The 13,151-nt window shown below is 53.8% G+C and overlaps 2 protein-coding genes across 4 annotated transcripts in view; both read right to left on the bottom strand.

Annotated features, from left to right (window-relative positions):
• Positions 1 to 885: 885 nt before the first annotated feature.
• On the bottom strand, positions 886 to 8,516 carry LOC124474336 (integral membrane protein GPR155-like). 3 transcript variants are annotated; one of them, XR_006956814.1, is made up of 18 exons: positions 8,381 to 8,516; positions 7,219 to 7,887; positions 6,886 to 7,064; positions 6,527 to 6,747; positions 6,206 to 6,377; positions 5,659 to 5,814; positions 5,178 to 5,261; positions 4,880 to 5,000; positions 4,679 to 4,763; positions 4,167 to 4,257; positions 3,580 to 3,790; positions 3,383 to 3,466; positions 3,103 to 3,224; positions 2,585 to 2,680; positions 2,321 to 2,385; positions 2,030 to 2,167; positions 1,194 to 1,653; positions 886 to 979 (listed from the first exon to the last, which is right to left on the bottom strand). XR_006956814.1 is itself a non-coding variant. In XM_047030352.1 (17 exons), the coding sequence occupies exons 2-17, from the start codon at positions 7,643 to 7,645 to the stop codon at positions 1,314 to 1,316; spliced, it is 2,592 nt and encodes an 863-aa protein (XP_046886308.1). In that variant the 5' UTR covers positions 7,646 to 7,887; positions 8,381 to 8,516; the 3' UTR covers positions 886 to 1,313. The 3 variants fall into 3 exon arrangements, 2 of the variants coding, with proteins under 2 accessions (XP_046886308.1, XP_046886309.1); XM_047030352.1 differs by having other exon boundaries at positions 886 to 1,653; XM_047030353.1 differs by lacking the exon at positions 886 to 979 and having other exon boundaries at positions 1,562 to 1,709.
• Positions 8,517 to 8,769: 253 nt separating this feature from the next.
• The window catches only part of LOC124474337 (WAS/WASL-interacting protein family member 1-like), a 5,428-nt gene continuing 1,046 nt past the window's right edge, over positions 8,770 to 13,151 (bottom strand). Inside the window, 6 exon segments of the mRNA XM_047030354.1 lie at positions 8,770 to 10,303; positions 11,360 to 11,473; positions 11,624 to 11,836; positions 12,010 to 12,517; positions 12,519 to 12,766; positions 13,027 to 13,151. The exon segment at positions 13,027 to 13,151 is cut by the window's right edge and continues 52 nt beyond it. Coding sequence (XP_046886310.1) covers positions 10,251 to 10,303; positions 11,360 to 11,473; positions 11,624 to 11,836; positions 12,010 to 12,517; positions 12,519 to 12,766; positions 13,027 to 13,151 — 1,261 coding nt within the window. The 3' untranslated portion in view covers positions 8,770 to 10,250.

Here is a 13,151-nt window from a genome sequence, read left to right as displayed (position 1 = left end):
GCTGATAGAAGATAATTGTTTGAAAATGTACTATTTATTTTTGGACTCTGTGAGTAGTAAAGTCTGAAACAGTAGCAGCTCTATCTACAGTATGTATTGTACTGTTACAGGAATGGTGGAATGTGAAATCCTGGGTTCTCCAGCTTTGTAAAGGAACAGAAGGCTAGGAGTTTGGTGTTTTCAAGACTAGTGCTCTAGGAAACGGTCATTTAAGAGTTCAAGAATCATAGGACTTCCAATATCCTGAGTATTCCAATAACCTGATTTACATTGTGGTCTTTTTGTTGTGCCAAATCATGAATCAATGTGTTGGGAACTACAATTCCCAGAGCAGGAAGTTCAAATGTCATATTTCTGACATGAAGTTGTACTACACCACTAGAGGGCAATGCTCTGAGATGCTGTTGGCTTACAGAGTTCTCTGAGGCCACAGTGCAAGTTATTTTTATAAACTTCTAGATGCTTCTTATCGGTTTTTGTGTTCTGTTCTGTGGTTGACCATGCAGAGAAGGCCTACAGACCAGGTCTGAACTTGAGTTTCTTGTGCATAATAGTTTATTTGTGTCAAAGTAAACCTGATAATACTGCATTCCTTGATTGTGGCATAGATTCAACTTCCATGACAGATGAGCAACAACAACAACAACCGTGTTACTGCATGGGCATGCAGCAGTAGTACATTCACAACCCCCCTACTGCACCTCACTCTCCTAAAGAACAGAGGAGGACATCACTTCCAATAACAGAACCCCCCCCCCCCCCCACACACACACACACACACACGTTAGTTTAGGACACTACAAGATCCCTTAGTAGTCAACAGATTTGGCTCATTTAAAGGGGAAGAGTGACTTGGCTCTTGGCTCTGCGCACACACACACACACACACACACACACACACACACTAATAGACACATTATAGATGAACACACACACCCCTCAGCCTAAAAATAGTAAACACACCACATTCAAAAGTATACTGTAACATACAGGATTCAGACCAGTGTTTCATCACAACATCTTTACAGTACGAAAAGGTACTCAGTGCAATTGTACTTCTGGTTATGCAGTCGCGTCCAACAGACAGATTCTAAAGTCGCATCGTGTCTCCAGGGAAACGCCGCCTTCTCGGGGCGTGTGGAGGTCGGGGGGTGGAGCAGAGGGTGGAGGACGACTGCTGGGGGAAGATCCACCTTGCTCTCCTCTAGTCTTGTTTCCCAAATGCTTTGTCCTTCTCTCCATCTCGCTGGACCTACATCTCTCTCTCATCCCTCCCTCTGTCGGCCCCTCTCTCTACCTCCTCCAATCCCCTTTCACGGGCTCCTTTCTTCCTCACCGTCCATCGAAAGCTCCCGGAGATCCGGGAGAGTCTCCTGGCGTGGCTCCCCAGGGAGGGGGCCTTCCCCCTGGGCGAAGCAGTAGAGCAGGGCGGGGTCGTCCCTGAAGCCGCGCCGGTGGCCCAGCTGCCGGAGGAGCCCGCCCTGCAGGAGACGAGCCCCGTACGCCCGGGCCTCCGGCCGGCCCTCCGCCGCGGCCCCCCGCACCAGCCAGTCCACCAGCTCGCTGCCCGGGAACGAGGCTCGCTCCCGGGCTTGGCTCTGGGGGTCTGGGGCCGGACTCTGGGGGTCTGGGGCCGGACCGTCCCGTCCACACCTGCATATCAAAGGAAGGATTCACCGACAGGACCACTCACGCTCTCCCCTGAGCCACTGGGGGGGGGGGGGGGGGGGGAGAGAGAGAAGCAGAAAGAAGGAAAACAGATCAGAGACCTGCAGTGAGAAAATAAAGGAACGGTTCAACGCGCAGTGCAGTATAGTACATGCCCCTTGAGGTGAGATAGAGGTGGGATTAACTCACCGGCCCCAGACAAACACAGAGAAAACCCGGACAGAGTGTTAGTTCATGAGCGACACGCAATGAAAACATAACGAGAGAGTCAGATGTCAGTTGGCGTTGGCCTATCAGAGGGACAAGAGGGAGGAAAAATGAGTGGGGGGGAAGGGATGAGGAAAAACAACGAGTGTCCTACCTCCTGTTGTGGACCAGGTCCTGGACACACTGGTCTTTGTGGTAGCGGACAAACTGGGTGCAGGTCAACCTAATCTCCTCAGGGGCCACCGGCTGCGTCTGCTCCTCACGGTCCTTACTCTGCCACAGACCCTGAAGTCTGCACACACACACATACACACACACACACAGTGGGGAATGGACCCAGGAGCCAGGTTATCGAAAGGATAGTGTGTGTATACTTGCGTGTGGGTGTGTGTACATGCATGCGAGTGTGTATGTGTGTGTTTGGCCAGAGCAGGCAGGGTCCAACCTGTTCTTGAAGGGCAGCATGATGAGGTGTCTGTCCAGACCAAACACCCCGAACGAGATGAAGCCCTGAGCAACAAGAATTCCCTGACTTTTTCAGACACTTAACTGACAGAAATCACAAGTGACCATCAAGTGAATCAATTAAGACTCTAAAGAAATAACGTAGTCACGAACTGATTCGAATCCGGGGAGAGATCCGAACATTGTTGTTCATTGAGGGTTACAAACACATTTGTTGGAGGAGTTGCTTGGCGCGGTGTGGTACCTGTCCATAGTTGGCCACAGCACAGAAGAACTGAAGCTCCAGGTACAATCTCCCTGGGTCTTTGTTGAACAGCCACCACAGACAACTGGACAGGTTCTGGAACACAGCACAATGTTGGCACAATAACAGAACGCGTTTCTAATCATAGAATCATAGAATCCAGCGCGACGGCAGAACCATTTTGGAACTGACAGAATGTTCGATGATGATCTTTTGAGCTTCCAGGAGAACGTCGATGGAATTTTAGGAGTGCTCGAAATGACAGACCGCTGATAGGTTTTTCAGTTTAACTGTGAAGGAATAGTATTTGGCTTTGGATGGAATATTAAAAGAGAACTGGGAGAACCTTTAGAACACTATAGGAACAAAAGGTCTCGCTGTAGAGTTGAGAGAACATTAGACGGTGAGTAGAACGTTGGGAGAAAGTTATGGAAAGACCAGCAGGACATTGCTCCACTAGACGGATAGCATGACGTCGTAGGAGAAGGTTGGAGGAGGTTGGGACCTGCCAGACTCACCGCTAGCAGACTGACGGTGAGGAGCAGGCAGAGGAGGGCGTGTCGGACCAGCTGTCTCTCATCCTGGACCTGGGCCGGGGCAGCAGCGCCCTGCGGGCCTTCACACAGCGCCCCCGCCTGGTCTGGAGGGGGAGAGCAAGCCCACAGGTGAGCCACAAGCCGCCATCTCAACAGAGCTGCCTTAAAGAGATGTATGTGCGTGTGTGTGTGTCGTGACGTGCTGTTGGTACCGCGGGCTGTCACATGCGGGCCGTCACAGTGTGTGTGTGTGTCAGTCTACCTGTCTGGGTTGAGCTGGTGTTGTTTCTGTGTATGCTGGCGATCATATCAGGCATGGGCTGGGCCGGCGCACAGGGGTGGAAATCTGGCGGGACACGGGAAAATCCTGCTTACAATACGTCCATCTCCCCCGTCATGTTGACAGTGCATGCACTTTCACGATACGGTCTACTCTTCAACAGGAGTACAGCGTCCCACCTCGGATGATGTCGCTGTCCGGGGAGAGGCCCAGCGGGGCCTCGTCTTCAGCTTCAGCCTGGGGCCTCAAGTCCTCGGTGGTTCCCAGGACGGAGGCCCTGTCCAGGGCTTGGTAGTCCTGCGGTTCCCCCTGGGCCCCCTGGCTCAGGCCCATCAGGGAGAAACCTCCCAGCAGGATGCTAACGGCTACTACAACAGCTGTACTTATGATCTGAAGGAGAATGGGAGAGAGGGGTAGAGGAGGAGGGGCAGAGGAGAGGAGGGTAGAGTAGGAGGGGCAGAGGAGAGGGGGAGAAGAGGAGGGCAGAGGAGAGGGGGAGAAGAGGAGGGCAGAGGAGAGGGGGGAGAGAGGGGGAGAAGAGGAGGGCAGAGGAGAGGGGGAGAGAGGGGGAGAAGAGGAGGGCAGAGGAGAGGGGGAGAGAGGGGGAGAAGAGGAGGGCAGAGGAGAGGGGGAGAGAGGGGGAGAAGAGGAGGGCAGAGGAGAGGGGGAGAGAGGAGCAGCAGGAGAATCAACAGACAACATTCCACTATAAAAGCGAGTGAAGGTGAGTGTGTCAGTGTAGGAGGGGGAGTGTGGGAGCCATCACCTGGGCCCTGCCATAGAAGAAGGCGGAGTCTATGGTGTCCGCCCTCCGCTCCCCCGCCAACAGCAGACCGCCGACAATAAGCAACGGAACCCTGAGGAACACACGAGAGTTAGACTGGGGGAGGGTCGGAAGGGGGGGGGGGGGTCTGAAGATCCAATCTGAGAAATGTAGAAAAGTGCCCTTTTTTGGCCCGACTTCCTTTCTATTTCTTTGTCTATTTTTAAATGTGAGTGTGTCGTAATGCCCGACAACGGCTTTTCAGCTCTGATCCTGTGAGACCGCACAAGCCCCGGCCCCTCCGTCCTTGACCCAGTCACCATAGTTACCGCACGCAAATCAGCATCCATGTCTCTCTGACCAGCTGTCATTAGTGACGGTTCACATTGGGGGTTAACATTAGGGCTTTCGAGATGTGCTGAAGACATAAATGTGACTCTGATGTGGAGGGGAAAAAAAAGAGTAAGACTAACAAAGAGTCCCTCACACACACACACACACAATTGCTGACTCACCCCCAGCCTGTGATGATGAAGACTCCAGGTCGTAACCTCAGCAGGTCATTCCTCTTCGTCAGAGCCAGACACAGAGGGATGAGGCCTGCACACACACACACACACACAATTTAACACGTCACTTGGGGGACAACATATTAGTGTTACTGCTCCACGGTCAGTACATCTCTGACCACACACACCCAAGCGTAACAGTGCTACCTGTCCAGATGTAGGTGCTGTACAGGGAGCCGTAGAGCAGGGTGAAGGTCAGCACTTGGCCCAGCACGTTGTCTTGATGCACCACAAAGTTCCACAGGATCATACTCACACACACCAGGAACTGCACGCACGCACGCACACACAGGAAGACATGAAAGTCATTTCATCGGTTCATGAGCTTACATGCTGATGTTCATAACGTAGAGAAGCAGTTCAGCTCTAGTTCCAGTCTGGGAGAGGTCGGGTTTGACCTCGCCACTCACAGAGTGGATCGTGTGAACGTGTGTGTCCACTGTACCTGAGCCAGAAAGAGGTTCATGGTGAACATGTGAGGGAGTCTCTTGAACTTCTTACTGAGGAGCATCACAGCTATGGTCCACACCTGCAACATAACAGGACAGAGGAGACAGGGAGGGAGCAGGGGATGAGAGGGTGGAGGAGTAGAGGATAGAGGAAGAGAGGATGGAGGAGTAAAGGATAGAGGAAGAGAGGATGAAGGGAGCAGGGGATGAGAGGGTGGAGGAGTAGAGGATAGAGGAAGAGAGGATGTAGGGAGCAGGGGAGGAGAAGATGTAGGGAGCAGAAGATGAGAGGATGGAGGGAGCAGGAAATAGAGGAAGAGAGGATGGAGGGAGCAGGAAATAGAGGAAGAGAGGATGGAGGGAGCAGGGGAGGAGAAGACGGAGGGAGGGAGGTGAGTCGGTTGAAGGGAACCGAGAATAGAAAAAAACAGCAAAGGAACGTTCCGGGTCTTCATTCAAAGCCCGCACCCAGCGTACCAGCGCGATGAGGCTGACGATGCTGATGTTGAAGCTGACATTCTGCAGCTCGGTGACCAGGGGCGTGGGGTCCATCAGGGGGATGGTCAGAAGCCAGGCGGACACGTACATGATGGGGGCAGACAGGAAGGTGCTGATCACCATACCTGATGTCACCTGACAGGAAGTGGGGGGGGGGGGGGGAAGACAACTGTTGTTATGCATGTGTCCCTACGTCTGTCTGTGTCTCTGTCTGTACTGTATGTACGTACGTACCTTGACGTGTGTGTATTTGCTTGGGTCTTTACGCACTGTTTATGCGTTTCACTCAGTATGTATGCGTGTGTGTCGGGGGAGTCAGGTGGCTGAGCGGTTAGGGAATCGGGCTAGTAATCTGAAGGTCGCCAGTTCGATTCCCGGCCGAGCAAAATGATGTTTTGTCCTTGGGCAAGGCACTTCACCCTGCTTGCCTCGGGGGGATGTCCCTGTACTGTAAGTCGCTCTGGAGAAGAGTGTCTGCTAAATGACTAAATGTAAAAGTGTGCGCGCGCGCGTGTGTGTGACGCACCACCTCCAGCTCCATGTTGTACTGGGAAGCGTAGATGGCCACGCTGGGAGCGGTGGGGAACACGCCGTACAGGAAGGCGTAGTTGGACAGGCTGCTGTGGTTCCCAGAGCTGCCGTTACCTCCAGAGTCCAGCAGCTCCACCATGTCCTTACAGATCAGAGGCATCACCAACCTGAATGGGGGGGGGGGGGGGGGGGAGTCAACCGACAAACTCTTCATAAACCAACTCACCGACCCGGCCGGCCGGCTATAAGCGGCCGGTCGTCTCTCCCACAAAACATGCGGCTCGGTTCAAAGTAGGCCTGTGTGTTGCAGCCTCACAGCTTGGCAGTGATGAGCAGGATGAGGGCCACGCCAGTGTCCCTGGTGAGCTTCCGTAGCTGGCCCACCATGGACAGACCCAGGTAGAAGAGGGCGGCGCCGCCGAACGAGTTGGCCAGGCCGTCCACAAACTCTTCCATCACCGCTGGGATGCGCTGGCCCAGCAGGAAGTGGGATATGATGCCCACAACCACCATGAACACGATGGGGTTCCTCAGCACCTGAGAGGCGGGCACGCGCACCCCAAAACATGACGAGTGCTTGTGTGTTTCAAATGGACACAGTAGTATGCACCCAGTCTCACCAGTAAGCGTGTCAACACATGGACATGACAAGGTCTCTCTCCCTGTTCTTGTTACCTTGAGAAATACAACTCCCACGATGCTTAGCGTGCTGCGCTGGGGCTGCCTGTCGTCCCTCCACCTCTGGACCTCACACAGGGAGAACCCTATTGGGTTCAGGATCATGAGGGAGACCGGAGCCACCAGGTAGATGTACTGAAGATACTCTGGGTGGGTGTTCCTGTAGAGGGCATCCACTAGGGGGCAGCAGAGAGAGAGAGAGAGAGAGAGAGAGAGAGAGAGAGAGAGAGAGAGAGAGAGAGAGAGAGAGAGAGAGAGACAGAGAGGGTGCAATACTAGGTCAGGTTAAGGCAGCACACACAAACACGGGGTCTCCTATCCTGTACTCACCTATAGGGTATCCCAGGGCAAAGTCGTTGCTCTGCGTGGCGAAGATAGAGTAGAGGCCGGCCTTGCTGTAGCGGCTCTCCGGACTAGCCACCAGGAGGGTCAGTACACACACCAGGACGAACACAGACACCTTGGCCACCAGGACGCTCCACAGGAAGGACCAGATGACGTCTCCAAAGTCCAGCAGGACCATGTTCTTGAAGAGCAGAGCCGGCAGAGCAAACTTGGACACAAAGTTGCCCATCCCCTTGGCCTGGCTGGGGGTGATGATGTCGGCGCGGCCGGCCACGTAGCCGCACAGGATGATGCCGAAGCACTCCAGCAGCGCCGGGAACAGCTTGTCGATGGACATGGCAGCCGGGGCGGCGGACAGGGGCGGGTGGGAAATGTTCCTGTCGTGGATGAGGACGTAGCCGCCGTCCTCCATGGCGGGCAGTGGGCGGAGGAGTGCTGGCTAACTGCCCCGGGGTGAATATTTGTGTGTGTGTGTGTGTGTGTGGGGGGGGGGGGGGGCGCTTGATTTCTGCTACTAACTGAGACCCAGTACCACACGTGTGTGGGCAGGTCTGCTGGTCAGTGGGCTTGCAGATGGGATGGAGGGTTTAACTTGGAGGTGGAATCGACAGCTCGCAACAACATCGATGGAGAGCTACCAGGTCCAAAAGAGACCTGTGTGAAAGGAGAGACCAGACAGGTTGTCCTACGTCACCGGGTCCGATATCAAGCAATGTCTTCCAGCCCCATTTGATTTGTATGATTAGAATTCACACACGCAGAGTGATTATACTGAACTGTTCGTAACAACAATCCGATACAGTTGTTTTCTAGGCAACAGAGCTTCCAACAAATGTACGAACAAGCATTGCTTATGAATAGACATAGACGCATCAGCATAACGTTAGAACGGTTCGCTAGCTTAATTTAAAAGGGCGAGAAACTGACCAGCGCATAACGTTTTCTATATCACAGCATGGAGTGAATTCTAGTGTTGAGTAGGGTGCCGTTACGTTGTGTTAATAAACTCGTCCAACGTTTCAAAACATTAGTCTAGCTCGCTTGTTAGCTAGATTCTCGTTGTACAGTAGTAAATGAACATGACGAATAACAAGTCAAGAATGGTGGTCACGCCTTTTTATGCGGTTGCAAAACAAACTATATTTACCTGCAATTATTTACCCTCGGATTTAAGTCTCCTTGATTTGTTAAAGTCTAACATCTGGTTGAACTGTAGAATTATTTTGATGCCATGTAGACAGAGTAACGGTATTGCCACTACCAGCTGTTTTCGCTAAGGATGTCGCACCAAATGTGACTGAAAGGTGAACCAGCCAATTGATCGTGGAGATGATTTTGGTGTAGACATATTACGCTGCTGTGATTGGTAGAAACGAGAGACGATGCACTACGTATGCTTGTGACGCTCACGTGGTGTCGGGAATGTTAAGTAAATAGGGGCATTTGTCAAGCTGAATATGAATATTTCCTTAAAATGCTTATTGGTAACCTCTACGTGACTTATAATCATGCTCATGACAACATACCAGTCAGATATTTGAGTCTCAATTCCATCTTTATTATTTTAATTTGAAAAGAGTGACTTGTAAAAAACGACTGTATTTTTTTTTTCTACAATGATCAGCATCAGGGGAAACACAAAATAAAATGTTATGACATAAAATACAACATTCGAGACACAATCTAGAACAGATATGGCCACAGACGGAGAGGGCCCTGACGCCCAAAGTGCAATGAGGAGACAAACACTTTGAAGTACCATGGTTACCGTCACCAGGAAAGACAAACGTCAGCGCGTCTTGTCGGAGACTGTAGAAAGGGTCCCCGAAAAGTGGGCAGACAAACTTCAGGGGGTCTTGGTTTGGATGTAAGACATTAAGCCACAGAGTCGAACAAGGCGCTGCATCAATGAGTCCGAACTTTGGTCAAGAGCATCTGATTGTACAATAGTCTTTAGCCCATCATGACGTCCAGGCTATGTCCTTGGTTGGACAGTCTTTGGTCCAATAGCGGTCAAAGCTGCATCTTTGTTGTGACAGCTTAGACATCATATTTCCTGCTAACCTCTCCCCTTGCTCTCGAGGAAACTGAAAAACATTGTCATTCTCTCAACCGACATTGCAGCATGTTCATCTCATCGCACTCATACATTAACAGTCGATTTCTTTGTGGCACTCGGACCTCGACACCATTCATTGAGGGCTGCCTAAGTGGTATCAGGTAGGCAGCAGAGGCATAAAACATACAGATTGGGCAGCAAAGCAAGGCAGCAAGCACACGGTAATACTGCATTGTCAATAATAGGATCTCACAAAACAGCTGTTCAACACCACTGAGATCGCACACACTACTGGCAGACTGTACTCGTGGGTAGAACGCGATGACATCGCCGCCTGACTGATAACCGTCACATCGATGGCCGGTTCTAGATCCAAGGAGCGTTTCTAATGGCTATGATCGAGTACCCTTTGAAAGCGAGATCCAGGGTTTGACCGAGACTGAGCTACACACGATGCTAACGTGCTCGAGGGATGCGAACGATCCCTCGGTTTTCCTTCAAAACACGGAACAATTCTGAAACGGTGCAAGGATGGTTACAAACAGTGCGCTCCTAAACGGGGGGAACCAAGCTGGCGTCGTGGCTGGAGTGCCGTGGGGGTGGTGATGACGGTGAGGTGGTGTGTTGGGGTGGTGTCGTGTTGGCGATATGGTGTTGGTGGAGTGGTGTGGTGTGGCGTTGTGTTGGTGGTGCTGGCGCTAACAGTGAACGAGACGCTAAACTCCGACATCAGGTCACCTGGACATGCGATCCCCACACAAGGGAGAGAGAGAAAAAGAGAGGGAGAGTAGTGAGAGAGAAGGAGCGTGGCGAGAGGGGGAGGTGGTTGGACAGAGAAGGAGAGACACATCCAGTTGAGGTGAGCAGGAAGGGGAGGGCGGGGGGGGGGGGGGGAAGGCAGTCCCGTGCAGTCATGGAAGGAGGAGGGACTCTCCGACCCCCGTGATGGGAACCATCTTCACCTCGGGACGGGAGGCAAGGGAGGGGCACCGCGATTCTTTTTACCTGAGCCTAGAGGACACACACACACAGGGACATTGCATTTAGTCAGTTAGCAGACGCTCTTATCCAGAGCGACTGTACAGTAAGTACAGGGACATTCCCCCCCCCCCCGAGGCAAGTAGGGTGAAGTGACTTGCCCAAAGGACACACCGTCATTTGGCACAGCCGGGAATCGAACAGGCAACCTTCTGATTACTAGCCCGATTCCCTAACCGCTTAGCTACCTGACTCCAGTTGAGTCTTGTTCCAGTGTAACTGACCTTCCAGTGTAACTGACCTACAACTCCTGACCCCTAGACTGGTAGGCTATTGGACAGGCACTGACAGAAGTGCCTCAATATAAATATTGTATACATATATATGACATATGTTGCCATGTTACCATCACTAAGGAGACAAAAGCTACACACTGTCTTACCCCGCTGTCAAATCAAATAAAATCAAATCAAATTTATTTGTATAGCCCTTTTTACACGCAAGCATGTCACAGAGGGCTTCACATGCGCCCATAGAACTGCCCCTCAACCAACCTAAACCCTCAAGGAAGACAAGGAAAAACTCCCAGAAAAACTCCCACCGGGAGAAAAAATGGAAGAAACCTTGGGAGGAGCAATTCAGAGAGGGATCCCCTCCTCCAGAGACGGTTGGTAAATACAGTACAGTATGACAATACTGTCATACAGTACGGTGTGCTGGGAGTAGGACAGGACAGGACTTGTGTGGGCTTGCGATTTTTTGGGGGTCTTTCTAAAGTTTTTATTGATACTTCACCGTTGACATACATCTACAACATTTGTTTGTCGTTTCCTAGTACAAGTCTTTTGTGTGCTTTCTTTAAAAGGTACATGTGATACAGTAACATGGTAACTAGGTAAAAACACTGGTGTATTCTTAAAAGCACTTCATTCAATCCTAGTTTAAAAGTGCATAAAATGATTTTTTCAGAATACTACACAGGGTTTAAAAGGGCCATGAAAGGGTGTCAATTTCAATATTAAGATGTCTTTAAAAGATAATGTTTAAAAGACGGAGAGGGCTAGCGATGGGGTCAGGACAGTGGCTCACCTCTGCTGTCGGCCTTGGCCAGCTTGCTGGGGTAGGTCTTCTGGCTGGGTACGTAGGCCTCAGGCGGGGGCAGCTCGGACAGGGCGTGGAAGCTGAAGCGGGCCTCCCAGTCATCTGACACAGTTGCATGACACCACATTAGCACAACAGTAGACACGCGGCCACCGGCGGCCATTTTGGGTCAGTTGTCCCCTCATGGGGGTGCATGGTGCAATCGTGGCAGGGTTTTGGTTTGAGGGTACCGCGATGGGTGGGGCGGCTCACCTTTGGAATGGTGGGAGCCCTGGAAGCCGTTGCCCATTGGGGGCGGTGGGGGGGGCAGCCCACCAGAGACGGACCTGTCAGGGGGAAGGGGGGGCCTGGGCCCCCCGCGGGGGGGGTCTCCACCTGGTCGTCCAGGAGGAGGGGTGGGGATTGCCGGTGACCTCACGTTGCTCCCGCTACGACCTCCCGAAGGGGGAGGAGGGGGGAGTGGGCCTGTGGGAGGAAGTGATGTCATCAATAATTTCGCCAGTAACGTTACAGTTGGAAAGCACGGATGAGGACGTCACAGACACCTTGAATGAGCCGGAGATAACTGCCTCTTTTTCCCCAGTCTGGCCTGTGCTGTAATTGGTTGACGCCAGAGTGACGAGAGGGAGGACACTTACCAGAGCGACCTGATTGGTTCCTCCCAGGTGGTCCCCCGCTTGGGGGTGGGGGCAGGGGCCCTGATCGACCCGGAGGGGGGGCGTGGGAGTTGAGTGACATGTTCCTCTGGGGTAGTCTGGGGGTGTGGTCATCTCCCCCAGCTGGGGAGGGGGGCAGGGGGGGCCCCGGTCTGCCAGGGGGGAGAGGGGGAGGACCACCACCAGGGGGGCGACAGGAGGCAGGGGAGGGCGGCGGAGGGAATCCATCGCGGGGTATGGAGGGTCTGTGGCCCCCTTGGGGGCCTGGTGGGGGCGGGGGCCGGTCATCTGAGGGCCGGCCGGGGGCGGGGGGGAGGGGGGGCCTTCCGCTGCTGGGGACCGAAGGGGGGGCCGGGAAGGAGGGCTTGGGCCCAGACGGAGCCCCCAGCGGAGGAGGGGGGAAGCTTCCATGTCGGCCCGGAGGGAGGCCGGGGGGCGGAGGGGCTGGGCTGGAGCTGATGGGCCGGGGGGCCCCGGGGAGTGGAGGGGGGGGCGCCTCTGCCCGGGAGGCTCTGGTTGGGTCGGGGGGTGTTGGGGACGGGAGGGGGGGGCCCGCCAGGGGTGTCGGGCCGGGAGGATGGGACCGATCGGCCTCTGGGGGGGTCGGGGGGGGCGCCGCTCCGGGGACCGGGTGGGGCCCCGGGGAATCTGGGGGGGGCGGCTGACCCCCCTCCGGCGGCCCGCGGCCCAGAGGAGCGCGCTCCTGGGGGGAGCATGGGGGGTCTGCTGCCTCCGGAATCTGGGAGGAGACACACACACACACACACATCAAAACATGTCGGCTGTGACGGTTCCAAAGGCCACCCATATTCATCTCATCCCGAGTGGGGGGGGAAAAAACTTGAAACTGATCTTGACGGTGAAGTGGCCAACAGCGTTGCACGACACGGTTCTTGTACAATATCATCCGTCCAGGGGGGATGAAAGAGGGGGGGGGGGGGCGGTGGGGGGGGAGGGGGGGGATGAGCGGGGGCTGTCGCTTCAGGAAGTGAAACTTACCGTTGGCGTCTCTGGTTCCTGCCGACCTCAGCTTGGGCATCCCGCCCTGGAAGAGGCCTCCAAGACCCCCTCCTCCTCCTCCTCCAAGACCCCCTCCTCCTCCTCCTCCTCCTCCTCCTCCTCCT

This window comes from Hypomesus transpacificus, chromosome 12, assembly GCF_021917145.1.
Source record: "Hypomesus transpacificus isolate Combined female chromosome 12, fHypTra1, whole genome shotgun sequence".
Taxonomy (NCBI): domain Eukaryota; kingdom Metazoa; phylum Chordata; class Actinopteri; order Osmeriformes; family Osmeridae; genus Hypomesus; species Hypomesus transpacificus.
The sequence above is the reverse complement of the archived record's forward strand: the minus strand, read 5'-3'. Positions and strand labels throughout refer to the sequence as shown.